This window comes from Polyodon spathula, chromosome 10 (assembly GCF_017654505.1).
Source record: "Polyodon spathula isolate WHYD16114869_AA chromosome 10, ASM1765450v1, whole genome shotgun sequence".
Taxonomy (NCBI): Eukaryota; Metazoa; Chordata; class Actinopteri; order Acipenseriformes; family Polyodontidae; genus Polyodon; species Polyodon spathula.
This window is the reverse complement of record NC_054543.1, coordinates 43,030,953-43,056,405: the sequence shown is the minus strand read 5'-3', so window position 1 is coordinate 43,056,405 and position 25,453 is coordinate 43,030,953. Positions and strand designations below refer to the sequence as shown.

At 35.3% G+C, this 25,453-nt stretch overlaps 2 protein-coding genes across 3 annotated transcripts; one reads left to right on the top strand and one right to left on the bottom strand.

Moving 5' to 3' along the window:
• Window positions 1-344: 344 nt before the first annotated feature.
• LOC121322012 (homeobox protein engrailed-1-B-like) lies at window positions 345-6,129 on the bottom strand. The gene is made up of 2 exons (XM_041261441.1): window positions 5,336-6,129; window positions 345-1,141 (listed from the first exon to the last, which is right to left on the bottom strand). The coding sequence occupies exons 1-2, from the start codon at window positions 5,844-5,846 to the stop codon at window positions 822-824; spliced, it is 831 nt and encodes a 276-aa protein (XP_041117375.1). The 5' UTR covers window positions 5,847-6,129; the 3' UTR covers window positions 345-821.
• An 11,161-nt stretch (window positions 6,130-17,290) lies between these two features.
• Window positions 17,291-24,753, top strand: marco (macrophage receptor with collagenous structure). 2 transcript variants are annotated; one of them, XM_041260434.1, is made up of 16 exons: window positions 17,291-17,462; window positions 17,763-17,861; window positions 18,210-18,569; window positions 18,720-18,764; window positions 19,139-19,228; window positions 19,527-19,634; window positions 19,873-19,917; window positions 20,998-21,096; window positions 21,207-21,260; window positions 21,631-21,729; window positions 21,831-21,884; window positions 22,104-22,157; window positions 22,982-23,023; window positions 23,407-23,496; window positions 23,808-23,981; window positions 24,313-24,753. In XM_041260434.1, exons 1-16 carry the CDS (start codon window positions 17,342-17,344, stop codon window positions 24,441-24,443), a joined length of 1,665 nt encoding a protein of 554 aa, XP_041116368.1. In that variant the 5' UTR covers window positions 17,291-17,341; the 3' UTR covers window positions 24,444-24,753. The 2 variants fall into 2 exon arrangements, with proteins under 2 accessions (XP_041116368.1, XP_041116367.1); XM_041260433.1 differs by having other exon boundaries at window positions 17,760-17,861.
• Window positions 24,754-25,453: the final 700 nt, after the last annotated feature.

Below are 25,453 nucleotides of genomic sequence, written 5' to 3'. Positions count from 1 at the left end.
GTGTGTGTGTGTGTGTGTGTGTGTGTGTGTGTGTGGTGGGTTAAAAATAAATACATCAATACAAGTAAACAAGCAACCTTTATACATAACAGTAAAAAATATTTATTTTGAAACAATTATTGTTCAACACTATCGAATTTAGTACCTTTTGTTAGTCTTTGTCTACACGTCTCACAATATTTTAAACACTGTAAAATAATAATCTCACGTGTGAATGACCATGGTGCACAGCGTTCAAGGGTTTTGTTATTTTTGTCAATTTCATCTTACTTTTTTATTATTTCACGAAATGCTTAAAACAATAAACGACGAGAAAGTCAGGAATTGCAGCCAGAAAACCAAAATCATTCGAGAGCACATTCTACATTTTATTTCAGACTACATATTTCTGAACATAATGACATCTTTGGCTTTAGCGGCGGTCCAGGATCGCGGTCTGTATAGAATTGTGAACATATGGGGGTCGGGGGAAGACAAATCACAAACAATCTCTGTATCAGACACGTACTAAAAACAGTGATCAATAGCATCATAAAGAAAACAACAAGATAAAATCTCCAGCAAGTAGGGATTGCCAGACACAACCTTACCTGAAATTAAATATATACAACGTCATATGGTGTTTGGCTATATATATAGATTATTATTATTATTATTATTGTTTTTATAATGTTTGTCATTTATAGTTAAGTTCATATACTATGGGATAGACATAGATTTGATTTAAATAGCACCTGTCTCAGTCCATTCGCTTGTTTATTCCTCAGAATCTCTTGTTTCCTCTTTTTTCATTGTCTTTAGAGTATATTTTAAAAGCAAGATCATTCGCTGTCTTCTTTCTCGCCCTGAACCGTGGTGGTGGAATGATTGTATAGTCCCTGTGCCATCAGCTGGAGGGCCAGACCGTTCTTGAGGCCGTTGGCTTTTTTGATCTTCGCCCTCTTGTTTTGGAACCAGATTTTGATCTGTGACTCGTTGAGGCTGAGTTCTTGGGCCAGGGTCTGCCTCCTTTGCTCTGTAATGTAGCGATTGGCCTGAAACTCAGCTTTAAGTCTCTGCAACTGTTCGGCTGTGAAAGCTGTTCTAGGTCGCTTGTCTTCTTTCTCGTTTTTCTTTTTTTTCAACTTTCGCGTGCGTGGACCTGAAGTAAAAAAAAAAAAAAAAAAAAAAAAAAAAAGTACATATAAATAACGATAAATAATGCTTGTTCTTCTCATGGCTGTAAATATGGATGCATTTTATTGAACCATAGGTAGACTGTAAAACTAAAAGTCTATTTGTCACAGACTGCGTTTATTTTATTATTTGAGACGCACAAAATGATCTAATGGCGTGAACAAAAATATTAGGATGGGTTTGCACAGTACCAGTTTAATCTATGCACACTTTGTGTTATATGCTCGGTGCCCTTTTTGTCCAGTCGGAGTTTGTTTGGTATTAATTCAGTCAAAGGCCCAATATAAACTACAGAACTACCGATTTTTTTACGGTAAATATAACTTACTATTGACAGTTTTGTTTTTAAATTACGGTGGAAGTTGTTCAATATTACTATACTTAAAAAAATGATGTACCTTTAATAACACAGAAATAAAGACTAGAATTTATAAATACAGTTAGAATCACAAATCTATATATGGACAACTCTTTATATAACAAAAATCTGTGAATGAATTAGGCAATTTTTAAGCAGTATTTTTAACGCGTGTGTTTAATATCGGCAGTGACAAAAGTTAAAAATAAGGAAACTCCAGAATTCGCTCTGTCTATATGCGAAGTTCTAAAAGAAATGCTTCCAGTGCCATATACAGGCTTATGAAGGGAGTTAAAGTCCACGTTTAAACAACAACAACAACAACAAGTGTATTGATTGGAATGCGTTCCGCGTGGTAGAGACTAGAAATTCAAATGCATTTCAAAATAAAAGTTCGATGCACACAATGCACGTTGAACGCAATGCAACCAGCGTACAGCATACACGTTTTAAAAAAGCATTCATGTTCCCAGCTCATCTGAAGTTAACTGTTTACTATTGTCTGTAATGTATTCCTCGTATTGTGCAGCATTGGCCCTAGTGCCTGATACTGCGGATTCAAGCTGGCCCTCTTTTTTTCGCCACTGCGCATATATGCAGAAGTAAAAGGGCCTGCTAACTGAAAGTCGGGTTATTTCTGTACTTTAAATGCATCTAAATGATTTTTTTGTAATGCAGCATCATTGCAATCGTTGGATATGTAATGGAGTTATATTAATTAAAGCAGGAACAAAACAAGCGTTAGCGGCATGTGAGTTAATGTTAACATATTTTAAGAAATACTATTACATGTAATATTAGAAATATAGTGCAATATAGTGGTTACAATACGAAGCAAACAGACCGCCATGTTTATTATAATCAGCACATAGTCTTTGTCTCGAGACATTTGCTACCAACGGAATACTGGTCTGTCAAAACAATATTTAGCACATCAAAACAACTGCCTTTATGGTTTATATTGCAATACTGCTACACACACACACACACACACACACACACACACACACACACACACACACACACACACACACACACACACACACACACACACACACACAGACACACACAGACACACACACACACACACACACACACACACACACACACACACACACACACACACACACACACACACACACACACACACACACACACACACACACACACACACACACACACACACACACACACACACACACACACACACACATGAATTTGAAAATATGAAAAAAATCAATATTGAACATCTTGCTCTTAACTGCAAAAAGCGCAATACAACTAATGTTTAAAGACCCTCAGTATATTATTTAACATTTCTGTCTTCTTTTTTTTTTTTTTAATAGTTACAGAGCTGAATGCTATATTTTATTTAGTGCCACAAGAAAAACTGCAAAAAACAAACACCAGAAAAGGGCAACAAAAAAGCGGGGTTAATACTTTTAACAGACAGACAGACCAGACAGACAGACCGAGACAGATAGATAGATAGATAGATAGATAGATAGATAGATAGATAGATAGATAGATATCAATATTAAACATAAAAAACGGGTTATGTACACATAGCTCGGTCAAAATTAGTAATGCAATTATTTAGAGTTTCAACGTACTGAAAAATGTTGTCGATTTGAATGAGTCTCCTATCAAATATATAAAATATTGTTACGCTTCCTTTTCTGCATGAGAATATGGGGACATGATACTCTAATGCTGTAATGGAAGCAATATCAAAGCATATGTCTATGCTTATTTTATACTCGCAAAATTCCACAATAATTTGCAGCTATGTTTACATATTTCACCAGCGAGACAGCATTGTTTTCAACTAAACTGATTCTTCTAAAAACCCACAGCAAGATAAATCCATGTAGTGTGCCTATATGTCGGTTAGAAATTGCCAAACGAATTGCAAATATATACCCATGTATTTTATTTATTAACAAGGATCATTTAAAAAGACAAGCGACATGGTCTTTTTAATAACTTGAACCAATGGCTGGTCCTCATTTTCTATTTTAGATGTAGCTAAATGTATGCACCCTCGAAATTATACTACATCCATATCAAATTGAATGCAAATGTATCGATGTTAAGATTATATATATATATATATATATATATATATATATATATATATATATATATATATATATATATATATATATAATATTAATTACCGTCCTTTTCACAAAACACGATATGAGCAAAACATGAGAAGCATGCATTATTTTATGTATTTCATTTATTTATTTATTTTTTGTTCGGATAGTCTGTTAGTAGGAAGTCGAACTGCACAACTACTTTCCATAACACAACGTCGACTAAACAATCCACAGGAATCGTAACAATATAATTTTACTACTTGATTGAAAACTAAAACGTTTGCGGACTGACAACTCAATAGGTCAATCAATCAGTTTCGTCAATCAATGCAGGTTTTTTTTTTTTGTTTGTTTGTTTTGGTTGGTTTTTTTAGCTTTGAAGTATCCTGCCCGTCAGTAGCAGTACTAACTAGACCTCTCTGGCAAATTGATCACTTTTACTAAAAGGATAACCCTTACACACTTGCCAATAGGTGATGCATTGTATCGTATTTTATTATTACCTCACTTGCTTCAACAAAATATTGTTAACTGTAATTTGCTATAGACACAGTGGAATACATCTTGGTCACAAGTAGTTAGGCAAAATAAAAATTAAGAAAAAAACAGTATGTGTGTTGAATTATGTACCTATATTGTACAGATCCGATTAATAGCTACGTTTATTATTATTATTATTATTATTATTATTATTATTATTATATATTATTATTATTATTATTATAAAATAATCATGATAACGCAACTGAATATAATAATGCTTTTTTTTTTTTTTTGCATAGTATCTTGTAATAAAATATAATAAGCTTCAGACTTGGACTGGGTTGCAAGCATGGAATGCTGGTTTAATTCGCACTACACTGATCGTATACTAATACAAATATCATTAGTATATTTAGATATAATACCCTGTACCGTTAGTATATTTAAAATCATAACAAAATACCTGCCCGTTTTTTTCTAACAGTTCGTGGGTACAATAAATCTTTCTGTATTGGGATTTATAAGATGCGGATAGATTTCTTCTGCAAGAAGCGAGTGTTTTCTAACGACATTTATTGTTTCTGAAAGGCAAAATGTGTTATCAATCTGCGGCCTTTGGGTCTGAGATTTATTCCGAGCTTGCAAGGCCCCAAAACTTTAAATCGTGTTTTAAAATGTACGTTGACAGAAAAATATTATTAAATTTAAAAAAAAAAAATAATAAAATAATAATATATATATATATATATATATATATATATATATATATATATATATATATATATATATATATATATATATATATATATATATATATAATATATATATATATATATATATATATATATATATATAATATATATAGTTTTTCTTTTCAGTTATAACATTACGCATTGATAATGCATGCAATATTTCAAAGAAATCTTTTACATCTACACTTCACTTTTTGTTCCGGATCTTTTTTTTTTATTATTATTATAAATGAACCAAAATATGAAACGTGCTAACATTTAAAAACTATTTGCTGTACACGTTTTGAAATCCATTCCAATGCTCACACTAATCTTATAAATATGAGCCATATTCCAGACGCATTCGTGTTGTTCGTTTTTTTTGCGCTTTCCAATAGCTTCAGCAAATTCTCAATGCTAATAACACAACGGAAAAGTAAGAGTAGACAGTACGGGACAGGAATAACAATCTGTTGTCTTACCAGAAGATGGTCTGTCTGAGTACCTTGTGCAATAGACCCAGGCAGGCCATAGCAGAGGCTGCGCGTCCTTCTTCACATTGGCACCATTATTTAAGCTCACAATCATAGTGGAGTTGTTATTTTCTCCATATTTCGTCGTATTAGTTCCATTACCTTCGTCTTGCTTTGACTGGCTCTGTTTCGACGACGGCGAAGACGAAGAAGAAGACGAAGAAGAAGTGCTGTCACTACTACAGTTTGAATCCTGGCAAAGTGTGCTAGGGTTAGATGGCCTTATTATCAAAGGGTTGACATTTTCTCTGCCTGAGGTCTGCGCCCGGTCTCTGTTCCCGGACTCCTTCTTGCACCCAAAGTCTGGCCTCAAAATATTATCAATGAAAAAGTTAGTGGTTCTGTGAGGTTGCTGCGCCGCCGGATGAGGCAGGATCAGAGGAGAAGGCAGATTCGGAGACAGGGAAACGCTCTCCCCTTCGCTCGAATCCCGGCTACTTTGACCCTTTTGCTCTTCCATAACTGAAGCCAGTTCACTTTGCCTCCCTTTTCCCTTTCCAAACCAAATTCCACTTGTTGGTTAATACTATTTGTATCCAATTATTAAGAAACTTTACACCAGACTACAATTCAAACAGTATAAATGTGTCGGTTTAATGAAATAAATCTACTCTAAATTCTCGACATCCTACAAGTATGTAGGGGTTTATTTCCAACTGTCATAGTCTGTTTGCTTGATAAAACTGGCAACACATTGCGCGCCGGTTTGAAGTCCCAGGGTTTCTCTAATCTATGACAGCTCGATCTCAGCAAACTCTCCTAAAATCGCTCAGCCTCTCGCACACTTTTTTTTTTTTTTTTTTCCTCCACACCAACCGGAAGCACGTGAGTCTGCAGACACGTGAAATTGACCAATCAGCTGAAGGAACCTGTTTTGACACCCGTGACGTCGCCCAATCACTTTTACAGCTCTTTGCTAATTCTTAATAGATGGATTTTAGAAACCAAAGAAGGGATTCACCGCGGTGCCCTGCCTGCACATCTATCCAGATGCGTACTGTATATTTAATATAGGCAGCTGAGAAAAACAAAACAAAAACCTATTACCCAGAGGAGTGCATTTGTGTGATACTGTCTCCTAACAGGTTGAGCTTCGATGCTTTTTGTTAACTATTTACTCGTAGTATTTAGTAGGACAGCCAAATCTAGCCAATAAAATAGACTTAATATGCTGGCTATTAAATACAATAGAAAACACTATACTTTTGAATACAATAAAGTTCACATAGTAAACCACTCTTTAAGGAATGTATTAATAATGTCACACGTAGGTTATGGTTGTTTGTAACCTGTGTTTGCGTAATGTAACCTAACATGTGTCTGTTTAATATTTTAGTATTTCAAAAAGAGAGAGCTACTGTTTATATGTTTTCAACGAATAATAATATTATTACTAAAACACCTACTTTAATTTTCTAACGTTTAAGACTTTAATTATGTGTTTTCTTTAACTTCACTAGTTAAAGCCGGCTGTCGGTAAAATGAAAGTAATTTGTTTATTACAAGTACATAATACATTTCAATCTTAAAGCAGGCTATTATAAATACACCTTCCAGAAGGTTCGTATATGTCCACAGTTATTACAAACCTGTGGATAATACTATAAATTCACTACATCACGTAAAGACATAATCTATACTGCACTACGTGATACAATTTATTCAAAAACTCTGTTTAAGTTATGAGCTCCAAATCATCCTCCACATTGCATTTCCATTAAAAAGTATTTGCAAGTTTAAAAAAAAAAAATCTTGCAATCTAATCTAAACTAAAGCATTAATAGATTGTGATTGTATATATTGCCAGTGTATAGCTTGCTTTGAGACTAAACCCATAAACAAAGGAGCGGAAAAGACATTCGCATATTAGAACATAAGAACATAAGAACATAAGAAAGTTTACAAACGAGAGGAGGCCATTCGGCCCATCTTGCTCGTTTGGTTGTTAGTAGCTTATTGATCCCAAAATCTCATCAAGCAGCTTCTTGAAGGATCCCAGGGTGTCAGCTTCAACAACATTACTGGGGAGTTGATTCCAGACCCTCACAATTCTCTGTGTAAAAAAGTGTCTCCTATTTTCTGTTCTGAATGCCCCTTTTTCTATAAACAATGAATTCATACTTAGGTCTATAGGTTACTACAATTAGACTACATTAGAAGCAAACAAGTCTTTACCTGCAAGTCTTGTGGGTTTAATTTTATTTAAGTTAGCAAAATTGAAATATTTATCCTAAAAGCTTATGTAGGTACTTAATTAAATTCTAATTAGGACACTATCAATGTCCTATTTAGCCACGTAGCCTTTGTGAGCGCCACTCCTTTTCAGGCGGTAAATGGGGTCTCGGAGCCTTATCTTGCCTGCAAGAGACGCCTTGAGAAGGGCTGCAAAAGATAATTTATAGGTTTTAATTACTCTTCATTCCGCCTGATCAGCTTGGCGTTCATCACAGGAGAGTGAATAAAACCCGGTCAAAAGCACTGTCACTATTCCCTGGCAAGGCGCTTAATCAAAGTAAGCAGGACCATATTACACGCTGCGAGCTCCTCAACGTAATTTCCAAGCTGCTGATAAAGCTGGTTGAATAATGCTGCAGCCTTTGGAGACACCATTTACAGAAATGACTTTATTGACGGCTCAACGTGGGTAATTCATTTTACCTTTCATGTACTGAGCCTGGATTTGTTACAGTAATGGGATGATAAATGCACTGGCGGCATGTAGCTTTTATTATTGAATATAATGCTCACACCCTTTGCTAAATGTCTTGAAAATCGTTTAAAAATCGACATGGTGACTATTTTAATTTCAGTATTGGCTGAGTAAAATTAATAATCTCAATTTTCTATACATTAGAACATAAAGCCAACACACTTAACTAGACAATTTCAGACAATACCAAATTACATACGGGACCAGCGAAATTATTGTTCTATTTGCAGAACAAAAATTAGTCAGTAAACAAAAGATAATACATGGCATGTTATTGTTCAACTGAAATGGGTTTAATAAACACAGACTATCAGCAATTAGATATCAAAAACGCACACTGTTTAAAATTACCAAAAAAAAAAAAAAAAAATGGTAGATGAACACAACAATATTAATTGTAGACAATTATAGGGACACATTTATAGTGTTCTATTTATAGTGTTTAATGTTTAATGTTATATATAGCCTATAATATTAAACATTATATACATATGACACACACACACACACACAAGTATATGATATAGATATAGATATAGATATATAATAATTAGATATATAAATAAGAATATATAGATATACTTTTATTAATTAATTTTATTAACATTTAGTAACTTAAATGTAAATATATATATATATATTATATATATAATATATATATATATAGTATATATATAGATATATATGATATATTATTTAAAATTTACAATAAAAAATTACAACACACATAACATTATTGTAAAATTTTTTTTTAAACAAACACACACACACACACACACACACACACACACACACATATATATATATATATATATATATATATATATATATAATATATCTATATAATATATATTATATTATAGATAGAAACATGTTCTTTAAACATATCTATGGATTTTGATAAGATCACACCTAAGTCCTTGATGAAGGGTATAAATGAGTTGTTTTAGTACAATGGATTTCTTCCTTCCTAAGGGGCCGAGTGACCAGAGGTTTTGTTTGAATTGAATACGAATAGATTTCTGCTACAAGTGCACCATTATAATTATGAGCTGTGAGGTCAAACTATACATTCTGGGTCCCCAAAGCCTATAGACCCTGGGAATCTGCGGAGTATAGCACGTCATTGTACCTGACAGTCCTTTCAATAGACTAATTCAATTATCGCTTTGGGAGTTTGTGTTCATTTGAAAGCTAATTCGTTGAAGCTTTCAATGGTAGTTTTATTTGTGCGTAATCAAGTACACTTCAAAAAAGAGGTCAGTTTTGTCGATCGCTTATTGTCATTTTCACAAATGTCAGAAGTGTCATTTGTTTACTATTGGGTATTATTCTATTGCACTCGAATCACCGCGTTGTTATAAAGCTGGTTTTCGGTTTAACACAACATATTCCGCCCTGCTGCAGTGTTTCAGAGTCAGTGAGTGCGTAGAGGGCACGTGGTAGCTTTTTCTCATTTCATTTATTTTACGCTCAAGATAACTACTTTGAATTATTTAAAACATTTTTAAAAAAGTATAAAATTAGCTGTTATGCGTAGCTTTAATATATTGCATAGGTAAAAACGGGCTAGTAACCACTGACAACACGTGTGCCAAACACTTCACTTTCATAGAGATTATAAAGCTAACTAGCTATCTATTTATTCAATCCTTTTTAACATGTAATATACTCAAAATGAAACTTAACATTATTGCAATGAGACTTCATTTTTACATCAATGTATTTCACTGTTTGAAGGATGATTGCGACCCTGGAGCACACCAGCGTTGCAGCCACTTAAAACCCACAATTATATTTCCTTTTTATTATTGTTTCACCATTTAATTGTTTACGGTGCCGTTTTCCGAACACTTCTTGTCCTGCTTTTGGAATGCGCCGTTTCTCCTCTGAAACACGTGTGGTTTAAATCAGCTTTTTACTATCAAACACCAAGACAACAAATTACGTTAATATTTTCCTGGAAGACTGTTGCAATAGGCAATTGTTTGTTTATTCATGTGTTTGTTCATGTTTCTATTTGATGGATGCTTTTGTCCAATCCTTTTATTGCAACTTAAAAACACTGACTGTTCGAAACAGAAGAGAAACCCAACAGTCGCGTGGTAAGCATTTTCTGCAAGTTCCTTTACTGCCAAATAATAATGCGTTCGTTTTGTTATTTGTAGAGAAAAATAAATCAGCAGCGGGATATAAAACTACATTTTAAACCATGCGCCATGCCCGCACGATAATAACCTAACTGTTTTGCAGAACAAATGCCAGATATTTTAGTAGCCACCTTCATAATGACCTGTCTCCTTGTTTTAACGACATACGCAACTTTGGTGACGGGAATATTATTTTATTAAATGTTAACTCCTGAGCAATGTTATGTAGGCCTAAGCAAAGTTCTAATTATAATTCACATTCTGTAAGCTTTTGTTTTCCAAACAAGTAAACACTTAACTGTGTTAAAGCTTAATGCTAATTCTATTCTATCATAATAAATATAGTTCTCATATTGCTTACATTATATATGATGTATACCTGAACTATGAAAAGATGTTCAAGACGAAACGTGTCAATACCCGTGTAAACCTGAAGCTGTGTTCTGGATCCATGCTGAATGCTGTCTACTGTCCATAGACCCAGCGACTTTTATACTGCAAGTTCAGTAAGCCTATTCATTTTTAAAAAGAAATGTTAGTATTTGTGTACACTAAAACGATTTCAGAAAGGCAACTAAATAATATGTTTAATGTCCAAATTCAATAAGTAGCGGGTTACCCCATAACTTCCTTTTTATGAAGAAGAAGAAGAAGAAGAAGAAGAAGAAGAAGAAGAAGAAGAAGAAGAAGAAGAAGAAGAAGTTAACTAATTATTAGCTACCCTTACAAATCAAATTATGTTTAGTAGGTTGCCATCTGTACTCGCGTTGTGATGCAATTTTGCTGCTTCCAAGTGGCGGGTAATGGAACTGAGTGATATGTGACAAAAGCTAAAGAATTCCAGTCACGCTCGCATTGGATAAAAAAAAGGGGTTCCTCTCAAAAGTCTTATGCAAAGGACACCTGCATGGGGTCTTCCGGAAAGATGAAAACATGCTGGAATAACAGACACAGGGGTAAGAGCCTAATCTATCTGTTTTATTCTGATCTCAGTTAATAAATGGGTTTCACCCTGACGCGACTAATGCAGCATTTAAGTGCAGGTATACCTTTTTACGATGTCAAAAATACGTAACAAAAGTCGCAATATAAAAATAAAAAAAAACAACAACACATACGAAAACAAGATTTTACAACAGTTTGTCTCAGCGTTGTTGGCAAACAACATTATGTTTCAATAGCTCTTTCCAAAAATATTCAAATCAGATTCCATGGAAAATATGTGATTTTTCTTTTGAGTAGCCTATGTATTGTCCTCTGTAAAGTATAAAAAAAAATAAAAAATAAAAAAAAAATAAACAAAAACAATCGGCTAATAGTGTGCCATGTATTGTGAATTACAACACACCAACGTTTAGCTATTGTATATAGGCTATTTTTTTAACATATTAAGTGGTCACCCAATGTACAACATGCAGTAAGGCTCTATTGCCAATACAGAATCCCCTTGTGTAATTTGTACACTAAAGCGCCGCCTAATGGTTTTGAGAACACATAAAAAAACTCCGCATTTTCACTCGGGCAATCTAAAAAAAGACTGATCATGTTTTGTTTTGTTTTTTGTTTGTTTTTTGTTTTGTTTTATGTTATTGTTTTGCTCTGTGTGGCAGCTATACGCTTCCGTGCCAAGTGACATGCCTGCCTATTAATAATGTAACAAAATATTATAATAAAAATGTTAACACAAGCCCGTTAAACAATCTAAACATACAGGCCTAATACTACTGATCACAAATATACTAAATATATCCTTCCTACTAAATACACCGGCCGCCTCGGTCTATTGAGAATGCCTTCTTGCTTGTTGACGCTCGAATCCATCGGTGACGTGTCGGTGTCTTATCGGGTCGGTCTAGTGCGCGGTGGCCTTTAGCCAACGCAGGAGACCCGACTTCTAAATCACGTTTTCGTGCGCAAGCGCAGCGGTTCGCTTACGCTGTCATTTTTTTCCCTAGCGACGGCGGCTGCGCACATGCTAAATAGGGCCTTTGTGTAAATGAACAATTGTGTTATTAGTTTGATTGGATTACATCGTGATTGCATATTATTGCATTGCCTAAGGCTGATGGATGTATATACTATACATTCTCCTAACCCAGCAGAAGTAAACTAAAAAAATGTATTAATACAATATATTTATGTGTTTGTTTATCTATCTTTGAAGCGATTGCTAACTGACTCCTATTTTTCCTGAAAGGACAAACAAGAACAACTGAACAAGAAACAAGACAAACAAGAACCAAAAAAAACAAATAAAATGTTTTGTTTAAAAAAAAAAAAAAAAAAAAGACAAACTGGTTAATTTTATTTTGACTTCAATGCAAATTTAAATGTATTATAGATTATCTGAGAATAATAGTTTTTATATTTGTCTTTAAAAAAGAAATATTTGCCTATAATCAAAACACAATTTTAAAACGAGGCCAACTCCAACATGAAAAACGAGAAAAAAAACTAAAAGAACGAATTTAAAAACAAAAAAAAAAAACCTTTTTGTCAAAATCTTGGTACATTTGGCAAATGGTGAAGTACACCACAACCCAATTCCCCTTATCCACCGTTTGATGTATGCATGTTAAACTGATTCTACTAGTTGTATTTATTTGTAACTTTAATATTCATAATTGTACATTTCTATTTATTTGTGGTATCATGCTTTCCTTGTCTATATATTCATGCATTCTATAAACCCAACAATAAGAACATCGGGTATATTAATGCTTTCCAGAATTGTTTTAAAGCAACACTAGGGTTTTGGGAGACACCTTGTGGCCAGTAAATGAATCGAAACATAACCCATTATGGGTTGCATAATTTATTAATTTGGAACCTCAAATCAGAGTCCTATTGGATACAAGTATTATGTTCAGCTGGTTGTATTAGAAGTGCATCCTCTGTTGTTTTGTATATAATAATAGTATTAGACCCTAAAATGCCACATAGTGCCGTACAGTTTATTTATCACATCTTTAGTCTGTTCATCGCATTAGTAACCGATACTTCTGCGTTAAAAAGGAAATATACAAATATAACTGTTCTATCTAACCCCAGCACCTAATAGTAATGTACCACGCTTATTTCCAGACTGACTTAAGTAAACATTGGCGTTCTTGGAGACTTGTAACATATATTGCATTGTGGTAACCTTCATCCATGCATGGCACTGCTTACAGGGAGAATATACATCCACTAGATGGCTTAGTGCTGCATTGGAAATGAGAATCTGGAGTGTTGAAAGAATGGAGTAGGCAATTGTTGTTCTTAAAACCTTGTACAGGTAAGAAACATGCTGTTACTGCGTCCTCACTATTGAGGTCTGTTAATTGTGTAGTATTAAGTTCCTCAGTCACAAAAAATGTCAAACTTTGTACATAAAAAGCTTTGAAAATCATCCCAATGTATTGCAATGAGAGGCACAGCAGTGTGAATGCTGAAAGATCATTTTCTTATCATGCCCTCTACAGACACTGGCCTTTATAAAGGAGGAAAGGTCAGTTGTGCAATACAGTTCATAATTAGACATGTCTGCTACTTTTTACTGATTTGAGACCACAAAAAGTGGAGCCTATTTCACCCGCAACCTTAAATAAACACAGGTTTTCAGAAATACAAATAGATATCCGGCTGTACAGCTTTGCCTGTGTGGCTTTATAATCTTCAAAAGAAAGAAAATGCCCAGTTTTTCTCATCTCATTTGCAAACTTTTTCCCAATTTGATCTTACCCTGCTACCAACACACTAGACTTACTTACTGTGTAGCACATTTTCAATTGGGAAGCTCTTTCTTGTTTTCAATTCCCCTCCTCCCCCCATCACATCATTATAAGCAGTGCCTGTACTTCTTTCCAAATTCACTTACAGGTAATAGGACCCCACTTTACCTTTCATAGATTCCTATGTGGAGCACAAAATGGCTTATTGGTGGCTATTATTTAAGTGTAAGAACATAACTGTAGTTGTGATAGTATAACCAATTAAAACAAATGCATAATAATAATAATAATAATAATAATAATAATAATAATAATAATAATAATAATAATAATAATAATAATAATAATAATAATAATAATAATAATACAAATAAAATATCTCAAAGCCTTGTTGGTGGATTTTTAATCTTGCGTAAAGTATAAGCACATGTGTAACCCACATAGATAAGCACAAGCACTTATTTCAATGTATACAGTACCCTTTCAGTTTTGTACTTGAGCTTTGTGGTGCTACAGCATTTCACTCCACTAGAGAGCATCATAGCATTAATTATATTCAGGCTGTGTAACAGTGTGACAGTCACGGATTGGAGGAGATGCGATTGGCCGTGCACTGTATCATCACTACACCTGCGTACTGCAACCCACTTGTTGACAAGTGGTGTTATTACAGGGAGATGGACGTTACAATGCTCACCATGCTGCTGCAGGCAATGAAGCAGAGATGGAAGACAGAGGAGAGACAGAGGGAGGAGCGATAGACAGCGCTGATAGAGAGGGGCAGACTCAGAAATGCACCCCAAGCACCAGCGATACCCGTGATGACACCTCCTAAAGCTTGGGCACAAAAGATGACTGCGGGTGATGAACTGGAGGCAGGCTTGGTTGCCTTTGAGCGGTTGGCCACCACCGCGTTATGGCCTATGGAGTACTGGTCCAGCCAACTGGGTTCAGGCAGCATACCAGGTCAAGACCAATGAGGAGGTAAGCCAGTATGACCTGGTCAAACAGGCCATCCTCAAACACCTGAAAATCATGTGGGGAAACACATCGGGTGCGGTTCCGGGAGTATTGGAGGCCATGGATGACCCGCCTCAGGGTGATCGCTCAAAAACTCTGTGACCACATGATGCACTGGCTCAACTCTGCCAAAAAGACAAGGCAGAAAATGGGAGAAAGCCATCGTCCTGGAGCAGTTTTGCCATATGGCCGGTGCCGAGACCCAAGGGTGGATACGTAGCCACAACCCGGCCACCCTGGAGGCCGCCATAAAACTTGTTGAGGATTTTGAAGACTCCCAGGTCTCCATAAAGACCGGATTGCTGAGCCCTCTCGTTCCACCACTGAGGAGCAGTGCCAGCACTTCTCCAACTGGGACAAGGTGACATACCCCACACTAAAAACATATGTGTCAGTAGGTCCGATACAGCGCCACCTCATAGTGGGGGTGGTGGAAAGGCTGCCTCCCCCCGTAATTCTGGACCGGTGTTGGCCACAATATAGACAATAAATTAAAAAAGGCAGCAAGGGAGACACAGCAGGGGAAATTATTGTTGAGATTTTCCCCCTGCAAGCTGACTTCCATTTTTTATTCTAGGAAAACAAAAAAAGAGAGAAGGATTGAAAAGGTGCAGAAGGTGCATCTCTGAAACGAGGCTGGGGACCAAGAAAGCGAGGTTACTGGACCACAATGGTGCACAGTTAGAGACAGGTCCGGTCTACTGAAAATAAGGATTTTGAAGGCGCTGGGGTGCTAGTATATCCGCATATCATTATCAAGGGACAATTACTATATAGGGTAAACCCTGCCCCGGGCACAGGACAGCCTGTAACAAAATTGATGGTTTCCCCATCTTGTCGGCCCGAGGTCATGAGGTAGGCACATAATATCTCTTCTGCAGGGCACCTCGAAGCTGATAAAGTGAGGGAACATATATTGGCTTGTTTCTATTGTGTAGGGCTTCATAATGAAGTGTTGAAATATGTAGCCACATGCCCAGACTCCTAGTGAGTAGTAAATTCAGCCAAGTGTTCCTTCAGCTCCACTTTGAGTGGTGGGATATGTGACAGAGAGCGAATGAAGCCTTATCAACAATCTCTCTTCTGATCTGTGATGGCACTGTATAACTGGAGCAGAGTATCCCGAAATGGATGGTTTAGCCGTTGATTCCAGGGTCAGTCGGAAGCTGGCCATCCAGGAAGAGAGAGGAGCAACGATACTGGAAGTCATCACCTTAATGCGGTAGGAGGATGCATGATTGGTCTCACCATTGAACGAGGGTGTGACGGAAGGTATTTAGGGGCAGTGGCCCCAGCGATCTGTTCCTTGGTTTATGGTTAAACTGCAAGGAGCGAGATCGAGAAAAGTAAAAAGTACAATGAGTGTTTTGTGTTTTGTTTGTTTGTCAGTCTAATGATCATTGTTTGTTCTCACAACGACTAACATGAACCGGGAGCCTGTGTCTGTTATTTAAAGAGTTGCTTGATACGCCAGCATAAATAAAACTGTTTTCATTTTGAGCTGCCTGGTGTGTGTCTATTCTGGAGCACTGCATCATCACTACACCTGCGCACTGCAAACCACTTGTTCACAAATGGTTAATTCCTTTTTTTCAAGGCGTATACTGTACATATTGAAAAAATGTGAGAAAGATTAATGAAATGGACTGTGAAAGCAGTACATAAACTAAATGATGCTTAGCTTGGGAGCCACATGGTCTGTACCAACACTATGGCCAAAACATATCATTTCTTTTAGGTATTAAGGAAAATATGGGCTTTTGAAAATGCTTTATCTTTTAGTAATAGATTTGGATAAATCTAGTAATGGATGTTTTAACCATAGAGAAGATTAATTTGTTTTATAAAGTTAAATAGTCAGTATGTACCTAGCTCCGGTATAACGTAACTGTTTAATTGCAATCTTAAATTAAGAAATCACAAGGCACAAATTATGCCAAAACATTTTATGTCAGTTGTGAAGAACTAGCTTCTGATTCATCTTATCATTTTTGCCAATAAGAAAGTTGATAACTATTAATGTACATGCAAACTTACAATGGAACTTTTGTGACCTTTTAAGTCCAGCTTAAGTTGTACATAAGGTGTCCATCAACTACTCTGTACACATTAAAAAAAAAAAAAAAAAAAAAAAAAAGTGAGAAAATCCTTTTCACATGACTTTTGATCCACAATTTCATTTCAGTTACCCATTTCTGGGAATCCTTTTAGATTAGGTCAGCTAGTTATTTTCTAAAATTAGAAAACTGATCTTGTTCCGGATTGGAAAATGACATATTTTAAACTGGAAATGACTTGACAAATCATTACTGAGTCAAACAGTGAATAGAGATCAGTAAATAGGTATAGTAGATTTTGTGTAATGAATACTGCAATAGACAAAGAAGACAAGGAGAATATTTTAATAAGTAAAAGCAACCCTTTGTATCAGTTAGATAAAAACAGTTTTAATATGCCTAGTCATTTTAACCTAGAATGCATTGGTAAGTATGGTAATAAGGTACAAACCTTGCAAGTTGTTTCTAAAAAGTTATCAAGCACTTTGTGCACTTAATAATTATGCACATGTGTATGGATATATGTTTAGGGGTGTGGAGGTGTTCATATGTCTGTATTGTATCATCATTTCTAACATGTTATTTAATTTTTTATAATACTTTACTGTATTTTGAAAACACAATTAGATTTTCAACAAAATTAATGGTAACAATAGAAAATGGTAACAGCAAAAATGTTCACATTTTTGTGGCTAGCATTGTTTAATAAGAACACTGTTTTAGAAGAGAAAAGAAAAGAGAATAAATCTGGAAGATGGTGTCTTTCTTGGGTCATCATTTACCTTGTCCTGTTAACCGCAGGCAATGGACTTGTGGCGTACAAAGGTGAGTAAAATACAGCTTACATAAGTGCAAACTATGGAAGACATCCATTTATTTTATTCTTCATTAATAAAAAAATGTTTTATTGAGAAATAATATTTAGACATACATTATTAATTATATTTTTGAAATCATATTTACCAAGGTTGTCCTGTGTGCATCTGTTTGTGAAATTCCCCATACAAGGCAACACACAGTTTGATGACCTGTGATGTTGAGAAACCATGTTGTACATCAATGAGTGAAGGGCTTATTGACTGTGCATCTCTATAGTATTGACTGATTCCACTCTAGTTTTTAATTTTGTTAAAACCTCATACATTTTTCACTGAACCAACATTTTTTTTACAGTTTACCTCCTGCACAATGAACTAAAAGAGGTTCAAGAGAAGGGACATTTGGCCCCATTTGAAAAGCAGTTCACTGACAAGAGCTTCCAGCTGAATAAAACAGATCACTATGGTTTTACTCCTGAGAATATGTCCATCTTATCAAGCATCAAGAATGCAACGGATATTGTCACACTGGAAAGGGCCAGCATGCAGGAGAGTGTGCATCACCTTCAGCAAAAGATAAGCAGTATGAATTCATCACTGTGCAGCTTAGATGAAAAGGCTGCCAAGATAACCCAACTGAAACAAGACTTGGAAATCCTCAATATAAGTAACAGTAATCTAGTGATAAGAATGGAGAACCTCACTCGAACACCAGGTATTCGAAACTTGAAAATAAGTTTAATAAAAAAAAAATAATATATATATAGATATATATATATATATATATAGCTATATATATATATATATATATATATAGATATATCTTATAATATATATATAACAGTGAAATAACTATATTTTTTAGGACCACCAGGACCTAAAGGAAGCAAAGGAGACCCTGGCCTGCCTGGTGAGACATTTGTGATCGTTTTATAGATGCATTCATTTGCAGCACTCATATCCCATATATTTATCAACAGAACAGATATAGCACAAGTAATGGACACATCTTTTAATGGAAATAGGAACAATTAGGACACCTTGTCCATTCAATCCTTGCCTCCCTTTTTAAACGACCCGAGGAATCGGATTTGAATCCAAGGGCCCTATTTTGAAGTAAGAGCAAAAGCAAAGACCAATACACTTCCCAACATGAAACCTGTGAGTGGAGAACTTGTGATATTCATATGTGATTATTTTTTACATATGTACTTTATTAGTGTTTTGAACATACTAAATGTATGCTGTCATTAATATAACTTCTGTTACTGTTTTTTTTCTCAGGTATCACTGGTCCAAAGGGTGATACAGGTGTAAAAGGAGAGACTGGCCTCCCAGGGTTGAATGGTATTAAGGGAGAAACTGGAAACCAAGGTAAAATCACTTTGCTGAAATTCATAATCTGTTTTTGTATAGCATTTCACCATCAGTTAACCATTACTCTGTATAATCTAATATGGCCATTTGAGAAATATTAGGCGTAAGACTTACAAATTCATGAAGTCTTTTGTTATCTACAATTATAAGAATGTCTTAATAAGGCTGTATAACAATGTTGTCTTATTTTGCAGAAGCAAATAAATTAAATAGTATGTACGTAATATATTTTTTAGGATTATTCAATAAATATACAGTGGCTGATAATAAAATACATGAACATTTTTAATAACAGGTCTTCAAGGTCAAAAGGGTGTCAAAGGCAATATGGGAGAGACTGGACCAACAGGACAAACTGGAGTTCCTGGAACAAAGGGAGACAAAGGAGAGCAAGGGCCCAACGGTATAGTATTATTGCTTAATGCTTATTTATCCAGGTTGTTGGTGAACAAAAGTCAACCCCAGCTATTGCCATCATTCTTCTCAGTCCCTTTGATGTGATATTAACATGATTTGACTGTATTACCCTTTCAAGATCTGTGTTGAATATGTTGAGTAAAATCAACGTGCACATGCTTGAGCACACCAAAATGTCTCTTTTTTAATGTTGCTTTTATTTACTTTTTCGATTTGTATTGTAGGTTTAAGAGGAGAGACTGGTTCACCTGGAGAGAAAGGGAACAATGGTAAGAGCCCTGATCTGTACAATATATTGGAGTAGCTTTTCAGCACATATCATCTGAGACATAATTAAAAGCAATGTTCTTTGATAGGGGGCACATGATTATACTGTTATTGCCTTTGTTTTCCAAACAGTTTCTTTACACTATCTTAAACAGAATCTTGCCTTATTAAAATACAATTAAAATGTGATAGCTGATAGGGCCTCTTGCAATGAGACTGCATTTGCTGTGTTCATTTAGCTCATTGTGGGACATTTCATACGCAGCATGGGACCCTTTGCATTTCAATTTAGCATCAGATTTGCTACTTCTCCCTGAAAAAATAAAATAATAATAATAATAATAATAATAATAATAATAATAATAATAATAATAATAATAATAATAATAATAATAATAATGGCCTGTGCATGAGTCACAGTCATATACGATTCAACTTTTACAATAGAGGTCTGGAAATCATCAGCGGTTTTATTACATTTCTTAAATGTTGATATTACTGAATTCCAATTCAGGATTTGTTTTTAAATGCTCTAAGATGACATTTATACAGACATCTGATGCTGTTTTGTCAAAGGTGAGTAAATGTTTTTGTTTTTTGTTTTTTGTATTTAAGGGCTCCGATTTGATTAAGTTTCAACGCTTACATTGCTAGATCACAAGAAATAGTTTTGAGCTACAACACATGAAGTGATTAGGTTCCATGAAGGAGCAGCAACAATTTATATCCAGCTTTGCCTTTGAAACATCTGCTTATTCCAAACTAAAAAATAAAAATTAAGCAAAGGGTTTCAACAGAAGAAAAAAGGGGAGCAGTGTTAAAATTACTAGTGCTTTGAAAACTGATTTTAAAACCTTGGTTAGCACTGATTAAATTTAAGCTGATTTAGTGCGATAATAAAGCCCCAACCTGAAAAAAAGAAAAATAGAGAAATCAGGCCCCATGATTGATTTTTTAAAAATTGCATTGTATTGTATTACAGTACAGTGCTTTTCATTGCATTGTATTGTATTGCACTGCATTGCACTGCATTGTATTCTATTATGTTGTACTGTAGTGCATTGTAAACCTTCATCACACAGGTACTCCTGGTGTAAACGGGAAGGATGGTCTTAAGGGAGCACAAGGAGAGAAGGGAGAGAAAGGAATTAAAGGAGATACAGGACCAAGTGGAATTCCAGGTAACTGTCACCTAGAATTAAAATGCAGTTGTTATCAGATTGAATGACTTCATGTGTTTTGCTTTTTTTTTTCCAGCGTTTTTCTCATTGTCTGACTTCTTTCTCCTAAGGGATCTCAGGAATAAAAGGAGCCACAGGGCAGAAAGGAGAGAGAGGGGAAAAAGGTGATGTGATGCTTCAGTCATCTACGTTTCTGATCCAGGATACATGTTAAACATGCTAAAGATGCAGTTTGCAATAGCAGCCCCTTAACTCGAATCAATCCAGGGAAGCTAATCGGGTTCTCTTTCAGGATATTATAAATTCACCCATCACTTAGCATAGTGTCGGACTGGGCAAACTTGGAGCCCCTTGGTAGCTTTGCCAGGGACCCATCTGCCTGGATTTTAGATTTACAGATGCTTCTTTTTTGTTTCCTCTTGTGTGTTGGTTAGAGCATATGTTATACAAAGGAGTTGTCAGCCCTGTTCAGTAACATGTAATTGTGATCTCTAAATATATTTTGTTGATTTATATTTTGGTGCTAATGCTTAGGTACCCCTGGTACAAAAGGAGAGACTGGTCTTCAGGGAGGCTCAGGAGTTAGAGGAGAGAAGGGAACTAAGGGAGATCCAGGAATTAATGGAATAGCAGGTAACTTCATTGATTTAAAATAGGTTTGTCATTTATCAGAATTATTTCACAAGTTGTTTTTCTCTGCTCCTGTTTGTTCAACATGACTTGTTTCTCCAAAGGAAGCCCAGGATTGCAAGGGCCTCCAGGCCCACAAGGAACTAAAGGAGAAAGAGGTAAGTATACATTTCAATATTCCATTTCTCAATCAAGGTGTACCAAATAGATACTATAGCTTCAAAAAATACCTACTACCCTTTACTAGATAACATTTGCTATGGTATTATGTTACAGTATTTGTCACTCAGAATCCATTTGGTACCTGGCACCCATGTTTATTTTTCTCATTTCAATGATGTTATTAATGCAGTTATTGTCACTGTTGTATATGTAAGGAATACAAGGACCGAATGGATATACAGGTGTGAAAGGAGACAAAGGGAACCAAGGTAAATGCGGCTTTATCTTTTTTTTTAAATATACTGCTTTGCAGTAATATATAGCTTTGAAAAACATACATTGTTAGTTATTAACAGTTGTATCACCCTTTCCCCGTATCAAACCTTCAGCTTTATAGTAACAACTTGTATTGAAGTGTTAAAGATCCAGTAGCATAGCTTAACCTCCATAGTTTGTCTTTTTATGGCCTCAGTATGCCAGTAAAACTTTCAGTGCCCTGGATGAGAGGAAAATATTCTTCCAATCAACTTTTAGAACATTCAACGCGGAAGTTAATAGCCATTGAGTGGAACTCAGTTGTAAGGACAGCTTTTTGAAGTCAACACCTTAATCAGTGGATTTATTGAAACCTGAACAGTGCCCCAGAGAAGGGAAGAGCAGAGGCTTTAATACCTACTGCTTATTTCCCTTTTACTCATGTGACTGTGCACTGATGTACTTCTCAAAGTGAGGACCTGTGTGTGTGGACAGGTATTACTATCAATGTGGGGACAAAATTTGAGAAAATACCCCCACAAAGATAGTAACTCCTGAAAAATTATGTTCTGGGGATGTCCCCACTTTGTAAAACACCTTTTATTAACTAAATATGCTTTTAAAAAAAACCTGAAAGTACCAAAATATTTAGTTTGTTGTCAACTTTCACCCTGTGTGGAGTTCTGTCTGACTGGAGTTAGAAATAGTAAATAAAAATATAGTGAGTGTCACAAGTATAGGAATACAAACATATACTTTCTGCATGTATTCTTATTAACACTATCTGAGTTCAAATAAATAAATGAATATGTATGACATTTTTCTCTTCAATCTTTAGGTGTTCGAGGTCTTACAGGAGAAAAGGGTGAACCAGGCATTGGTAAGGGTGATTAAACTAATATTTACATACCTAAGGTGACCATGTGTGTGCACTGGGGCAGTCTGGGACAGTTCAGACTTTTTATCATCAATGCATTCTGGTCATGCACCAAGTAAAGAAAAGAGATACAGAGCACTGGGAATGCACTGGGATGCACTGGGATGTGAGTTTAAAAAAAAAAAACCTCAGCTGTCCTGGACTGTCCCAGTGAACCTCCATTATACCTGGAAAGTTAAATCAGGAATAGATGAATGAGGATACCTCCGGTTTTTATCATGTAATCCCCCAATGGAATTGCAGACTATTCATAAATATGTATTATTATTATTATTATTATTATTATTATTATTATTATTATTATTATTATTATTATTATTATTCAGGGCTAAGGGGGCCTCAAGGCCCAAAGGGAGAGACAGGAAGTCAAGGAATTGCTGGACCACCAGGAGCCAAGGGAGAAAACGGAAACTCAGGTACACAATGTGAATATGTGGGCCACTGATCAAGGTATAGCCATGACATGGACACATGCTACCCGCTGTTAATCTAGTTGAAGTTTATATGAGGCTATTCATAATTTATTAACCTACAACAAACCCACAAGAAACAAAGCTTGTTTAAAAAGTAAAAACCTGAAAAGCAGCAGATTAAAAACAAGTTCATGAAAATCAACGTTGGGGTCAGTCTTTAGTGGGGTTTTAGTGTATTTTTAGTGGGTCCCCTGCTGTGGATGGTCGTATTTATATTTAAACATAAATAATTACCATTTCTTTTCTCATTTGAGGTCAATATCACTACGCAAGAATTGTTGGTACTCCTAACCGAGGACGAGCAGAATTGTTTTACGATGGAGAATGGGGAACAATATGTGATGATGGTTGGAACATTAATGCTGCAACAGTTTTTTGCCGCATGTTGGGGTACCAGCAAGCAACTGCATTCTATACTGCTGGTCAAGGTTAGTATAAACAATGGGCTTTTCCACATTAAGTACCCTCTGGCACATCTAACGCAAGTATATACGTTAAGATTCAAGAAACCTGATTTACATCACAAACACAATTAGCTTTTGTTGTATTTTGTGAACACACCACAGGTCTTAGAAAAGTGTACAAAACAGCAGTAAGAAACAGCTAACATTAAAGGATTGTGCTGTATAGTCTTGTTAGTTTCATACCATTACAATAATTGTATTCTTGTCTGAAAAGTTGCATTTCCATCCAGTCGCCTCTTGCCGTTGTTTTAGTGTGATACTGTCTGCTTACAAGTGCTTGTATGTTCATTTACAGGGACAGGACCGATCCTGTTGGATGATGTGACTTGTGTTGGAACTGAGTCATCACTTTCTGCTTGTAAATCATTAGGCTGGAAAAAGCACAACTGTGGTCATTCTGAAGATGCTGGGGTTCAGTGTGCTTGATAAATTGTAGCGTAGTTACCCAAACTTACCCAATGCAAATCCATTCAGAACATTTTTGCATTTACAATCTCAGTGTAGACATGCTTTTAACATGTTTCCTTGCTTTTGAACATGTACCAATCAGCTTAAAACACATTCTGTGAAATGTAATTGCCAATGACCCTATAGATAATGTAACATCTGCTATACTGTTGACGCTGGGTTGTTTGAAAATGAAAAGATAACCTTTTATTTATTATTTGTGAGCAAATTACCTGAAATATGTTTGATAATAACTGTATTGTATCATTTTATTAAAAACACAACCTTGTTGAAATATTGATTCCAATTTTTTGTTTTTTCAATGTATACATGGACCATTCTGTGGCAACTCAACCAATATTAGGAATACGTTATACTCATCCTACAGGACTCACAACAAATAAAAAGAAGAACAAATAACACAGAGCCAACTAAATTCTGCATTAAAAAAAACACGGAAAGGGCACAGAGCTACATCAGCACTAACCCCAAGACTGCCAAAATGACAATAGGAGCAGTTTTACAACATACTTCTCAAAATAATCTCAAAACTGTTAGAAAGTATATTAATGCAAAGGTACTTCTCTGACTATAATCATACTAAGTATAAACTCTCTTTGAAAACGGAATTGATTTGGAGTTAAGAATCTTACATCTTTAACCAGACATATTTTGATTTATCTTTAAGCTGTAAAAATGTGACCAGGTTTTTCTTCCCAGTACAGTGAAGCTATTGATGCTGATGATTACATTGCTGTCGAGGGTAATTGCATGAAACACATATTGACAGCAAAAAATAAACTTCAATGCAATTAGATGTAAAGGAAACGTTTAACAAATAATTACATTTCCCCATCCTCAGAGATAAGTAGAACAATCTAGTTACACTTGTTCTTAACCCAGATGGCCACGATTAGATAACTTAGATGAAGAACCTTTCTGTAATTTCATTTTAACATCTTACAAAGTTGTTGTAAACACCCTTTTTA